Below are 6,000 nucleotides of genomic sequence, written 5' to 3' on the forward strand. Positions count from 1 at the left end.
ACAGAGTTCAGGGGCCTAGCTGCTATTTTCCGCTCTCATCCAGATCCCGCACTGCTCTCCCTTCCTCCCCAGCATCTGTTCCCGGTTACTTCTCACATTGCACTTCAAGGTACATGGATTGGGAATCCTGGCCGATGGTGTTGCTGGCAGTGCAGATGTACTCTCCAGCGTCCGTATACTGGATGCTTTTCAGGGTCAGGGATGACACGCGGGCATGGCTGCGCACCACCATGTGCCCATCCAGGGTCTGCCAAGAGGGAAGGGGGATGTGTCAGAGCCTGAGACAGAGAAGAGGGTGACAGTGGCGAGGGCAGGGTGAGGGCTGTTTGTGATCAGTCTCACATCCTCCCTCCTCTGTGCCAACATCTGTCTTACTTTAGGTACCACCTAATAGAGGCAGCATTGGGGAGCACCATGGGAGCTTGGGTGTTTCTAAAACAGGGACTTCATGTATGTCAAGCAGTCTAAGCTATGTGCCAAGGTTAGTTTAGGGCAAGGATGGGCAAAGTCCCCAAGGGACTCCATCGAGTGTCTAAAATGAAAGTAACAGTCCTGGGTAGTGGGTATTCAGGCAGCAGCAGCCTTCCCCCATGAGGTTCTGGGAAATCTACTCATCATGCTTTCCTTCCAACAGTCTGCCCATCTGCCTGTTCCACGGTGCATGCACACGTAATGGGAAATAGAAATGTGCCCAAATGCAAGAAATTATACAAGAAACTCCGATTTCTGCAGATGTCTCTCTTTCTTGCATGCATAAAAGTAATTCCATTCAAAAAAGTCAAACAACTTAGCTCAGGAATTGTTGGGCTGAGAGTGAGGGTAACTGTGTCCCCTCCCCAGGAACAGCAGTATAGAGAGTCCCACACAGATTTAGGATTCTTGACACCATAGTCACCACCATTATCTAGTCCTTGATCCTACAACTGACTTCCCAAGTGTCTGGAATTACAATGATTGGTCAAAAAGAGATTAAGAGTAAGATCCTTGGGCAATGGACACTTGGAATATTTCCATTTTTTCTCCCCTTGACACTCTAAGTAAAAGGTCTGGGGGGCCCAGGAAGAGTCTAGGGATGTGGTTTAAGTTCAGAAGGTCCTCAAGAAAAGGTGGTAATCTAAAGGGTGCAGCTCCTTGTGAGCTGGGCCACCCTCTTGTCTCCAGCATATGATATTCTGTAGAGATGGGCAAGACAGTGCTCTGGAAACAGCAACTGTCACCTTATGGGGTTGTGCCTTTAAAGAATGAAAGAATAGTTGGCTTTAGGCTCTTTTGATAAGCTAGTTGGGAAGCACTAAATCCATTAAGTTCTATGTTATATGGCAGCCAGTCTCGGGAGCTCAAAAGCAAGGCACCATTGGCTTTTCACAGCAGTCTCAACAAACCTATTGCAAGATGTCTTTTCTACTGTCACTATCGGATCGAATCCAGGTCAGTCACTTAAACCCCATTACATTCCACATCTGGAAGCTGGAACACTGCCACTCATAAGAAGACAGAAATGCCGAGCAAAACCATCACCACATACTGCTATGTGTGCCTCTCCTCTCTGAGATGAATGCCCTACTGTCTGGGGCTCTGAGCTCCCATTAACCTATACATCTATGAAGCTGGCGGGTTGAAAAGATGCATCCCATGAAATGCCACTTATTAATGAGAGCTGACAACAGATAGGTGTGGAGCACTTCATTATAGAGAGCCTTGAGACATACAGTATGTTGAAGATTAGATTCTGGGACCCCTTTTGTTGTGAGCTGGCAGGGCTGTATTGTTCGATCCCAGTGGTGATTTTTATATGCCATGCAAAATCTTTACCCATCAGTCTAACTATGGGTATCCAGAGCATGAAACCATCCCAGCAGGTATCTCTAATGAGCTGACTTGAGCTGCTTGACACTCCTAGTTGCCCAAAAAATAGCAGGAATGAAGGCACAGGGCACTCAAGGTTCCCCGCTCCCTGGGCTTTTCTGGTCATCCCAGTGAAAATATAGGTTCAGTCTAACAATGATGCCACAATGATTCTTTGTGACCCAGATGGTATTTGTCTGGGGGATGCCATGTGCAAGCATGGAAAATTGACCAGAATCTTCAGAAGTCAAGAGGACATTTCCAAAAGGAAAAGATACTGCAGCAAAAGAGGCACAGAAAGTCATGTAGGTAAGAGTAGGGTCTGAAAAACAACAACAAAGCAAGGGAAAGAGGGTCTTAACTCAGACTAATCAGAGTGGTTCAAGGGGAGTTCAGGAAATAGTTGTATTGATAGCTGTACATTGTTTTCTATATCCTCTCTCCTTTACCTAAATTTCTCTATGTGGAAATGTCTCTAATTTACTTGTGTCAACAGACCATTAGGCAGAACCTCTATAGAGAATTCTTATCTTGCAGTGGCTCACGAAAGGATAGACAACGGGATTGTTTGCCAGATGCCTTCAGTCTTCCCTCTGAGGGGATGCTGATAGACTCTAGTGCGATTTCCCCTCTGAAATGTTTCACTCTGGCACCAGGACAAAGCCAGGGAGTGCCCCTACATGCCACCCAGACCACAAGTCACAATGACAGTCCAGGCTATGGCAGAGGGAGCAGACACGTTCTGGGCAAGAACGAAAAGGTTATGACAAAACTCCATTTTTCAAAAGAGCATGCAGAGTAATCAACATTATTCTTCTTGTCAAAACATTTTGTTTCCCTTCACCCAGGTTAAAGTACTAAGGCTTTAGAGAGCTTAAAGAATGGAATTGGCCAGATCTTAAGCCTTCTGTGGGACTCATCTGTACTAAGGTCTTCATCTCTGAAGGAAACAAATAGGAGAGAATGGAACTTCTGAGCCCCAGGGGTGTTGCTCACTTGAAGGTCAATTAGGTCCAGAGTGAGTCAAGACATACTTTTGGAAAACGGAGTGAGGCGTCTGCTTTCCTGGGAGTAAACCTATTACATTAACTTGTAATAATAATTTTCCTAACATCTACTAATATTCTCTGGCAAATCCCTTCTCCTCTACTACCCAGGTCTAAATCACAATGACAGGGGGAAGATGTGCAGGACCAAGCAGAGTGAGATTTGTAGCTGCTCAAGAGTAGCTGATAACTAACCCTTCTTCTCTCCCTTGCCCAATCCCAATGGGTCTATGACTTTTGGGCAGTAAAACATCCAACCTGCGACAGCACTAAGCAGTTCTTGTGCCATAGGAGGGTAGCATTTCAGAGAAGACGTGTACTTAACTATAGTCTCTGTGACATCAAGGAAGGTATGAAACAAAGAGAGCTTATAATGAACTAGATCGGATGATGGGAGAGTATTCACTGCAGAAATGAATGTCAGTGCCTGGGGACAGGCAGTCAACTTTTAAATATTAAACAGCATTAAATATTTATTTCTATGACCTGGGCACATGAGTTATATGTTCTGAATAATAATCTATTCTGAAAGGCTAAGAGGATGGATCTACCTAATTAAAATACAGAGTCTATAGGATCTCCATATTCTGCATTTAAGGTATTATAATATCAAAGTCCCATCTGGAAAAGAGACAAGAGCTACTTTTTCAAAACAGTATTTCCAGATTTGATCCCTGTCTCTCATTGAAAGTATACTAGTTTTCATTCCACTATATGCCACTTGATCATACACATCAGGGAAAATATGATAGGCACAATCATGAGCAGGACCTTGAGGCACAGCAATTAAAACCTAAAAACGAGTATTTAAGGTCTGTTTTCAAACTAAGTCCCACATTACCCAAACTGAAACAAGTAGTCAGAGAAATTTCAAAGGCTTTACTGACTTTGACAAATATAAAATTATTTGTGCCAAATCATTCTAAGCTCCTCAATTTAATGCTCTATAAAAGTTAACATAGATATGTTTAGCAATTTGGGAAAACCAACGAGAGATGTCATTTGCATTGCTTTTGAGATGAAATGTGAAGTGATAATTTACCAAGACCAATCATTATAAAACAAGTGAGCAACAAGATGAGTTGAGCTGGAAAGGAAAGGGCTGAGTGGGTTTTCAGATCACTAACTCTGTAACTTTATGATCCAAAGTCACATCAAGCAGGTGAGAGTAAAAGAAAAATTTCATCATTTCCAAATGCCTGGCCTGGGAATTGGGGCAATTTATTTCTATAAATATAATTACCTGGATATAGTTTTACCAGCACCAGCAACAGAATAAGATCCAGTTTTAGGATATAATAAGGATTTGTTCATCCACTCCCAACACAGCTTGCTTGCTCATCCTAAAATGACACTATTGCTTAGTAATGGCTACCGCTATTGACCTATTCTTTAATCTAATGAAAATGACTAATTAGTTTAGCATGTCTAGTTATTAAACTGTAATGTTGTCAAAACTAAAGACTGGCTAGTGGTCAGGTAAGCTATACCTCTTGCTTCTCTGGTCGAGTCCACGAAGCCTGGAGAGAACAAGATATAAAACACAACAAGAAAGCAGTAAAATTTTACAACATGTTGCTTTAGAGAATTGATGTATCACACTGCATTCCGTGCACATGCAGCTTCTTCTCAATTCAGAACTTTTTCCAAGACCCACTTTCAATGGTGTGTTTATTCCCCAATTTAATTTAGAATTCAGTTGAAAGCAATGTTTCGTCCTTAAGCACATTAAATGCAAAGGTAAAGACTTTCCTAAGCTGTGGTAGACATATATAGGGGTCTTAGCAACAACATTAGACTGCTCCTGTTGCACAGAGTCTTAAATATTCCTCACGGGTTGAGTGGCACTACTAGTTCTTACCCCATAATCTAGAGATACTTATAGAGTTTCTTCCTTTAGATTCTATTAGACAGCTTATTGCCGATATACTAATGCCATTTTATGCTCATGCATTTTACAGCTCTTTGCATGCATTCTGTTAAAAATCATTATTATTATTATTATTTTTTTTCAAAAGGAAAAAAGCAAGGAACAGAGAGGTACATTAGGAATGAGAAGAATGCAGTCCTTGAGACTATGAGTCAGGAAGAGTTGAGCACACAAATGAGTGCTGGGGTAGGGCTCTCATCAGTTCCTAAAGGCAGAGGAACACCCAGATGGCATGCTGGCTCCTGCAGGCACAATCTTCATCAAACATGGCATTCACAAGGGAGTGAGCCAGCATGGCAGCACGGACATTTGGGGTATCTTCCTGCCCACATCTACATTTTTTATTTATCTGAAACTTGGGAAGCTACTTTGCTTACAGTTTTTCTATTTTCATACCAGGAGTCAGTAACATCATACCTGCATTGTTCTTTTTATTAGGTGGCATGACTGCCTGATTATCCCTGATGTTCAGATGGAAAAAGGATAGAAAAGATGCTAGAAACACAGGAATGCAATCCAAGGAATGTTAATGAGTCGGCAAGTGTTTACTCAAAGTCCACTAAACGCAAGCCTTCTTTTTTGTGTGAAACGAGGATGGAAATGTGTTGTCACATGATGTTGGAATGAAGAAGAAAATGAGAACAGAGAACATGCAAAGACCAGAGTAACAGTGGGCCAACATGTCAAATGTGGTTGCCAGTTCCACATCACTTAGAAGCTTGTCTGTCACATGCCAGGGCTGGATTCATCAAGATCTTTTTTTAGGGTCTGTATCATATGCAGTTGTATGTTTTTCAAATCTGATACTCCTTCTGTCTCTTCTGATTTTATGGCTTTTAGAGTAAGTGGTTCCTAGTCATCATAATGCTTCTAGCAGCCTGACCTCCCACCTGTGTGTGCTTGGCCTTTATCATTTGGTGAAGGTATGGCCCACTTTAACCTGATATGCAAATTGCATACATCAAATAAATTAGAGTATGATTAATAATGCTCCAAAAAGAATGTCCTACGTTCTGTAAATGTTATCATAATTTACTTATGTTAATATTTTTACTATACAAAACATTGTTCCACCTCCTACTTTGGCGAGTAGCAACTGGGACCTTAAAAGCTAGGAAGCTGCCATCTAGATGCAACAACGGGTCTCTCCTTGTCAAGAAGAAAGAAGAAAACCAAAAT

The 6,000-nt window shown here is 41.9% G+C and overlaps 1 protein-coding gene across 1 annotated transcript in view; it reads right to left on the minus strand.

The window, feature by feature from the left end:
• NCAM1 (neural cell adhesion molecule 1) overlaps window positions 1-6,000 on the minus strand; it is an 87,793-nt gene that overhangs the window by 45,038 nt on the left and 36,755 nt on the right. Inside the window, exons 9-10 of the mRNA XM_042780352.1 lie at window positions 4,382-4,411; window positions 97-247 (exon numbers count right to left, since the gene is read on the minus strand). Coding sequence (XP_042636286.1) covers window positions 97-247; window positions 4,382-4,411 — 181 coding nt within the window. The remainder of the gene's footprint in view (window positions 1-96; window positions 248-4,381; window positions 4,412-6,000) is intronic.

This window comes from Orycteropus afer, unplaced genomic scaffold (genome assembly GCF_000298275.1).
Source record: "Orycteropus afer afer isolate SDZICR_OR568_19922 unplaced genomic scaffold, OryAfe1.0 scaffold00036, whole genome shotgun sequence".
Classification (NCBI taxonomy): Eukaryota; Metazoa; Chordata; class Mammalia; order Tubulidentata; family Orycteropodidae; genus Orycteropus; species Orycteropus afer.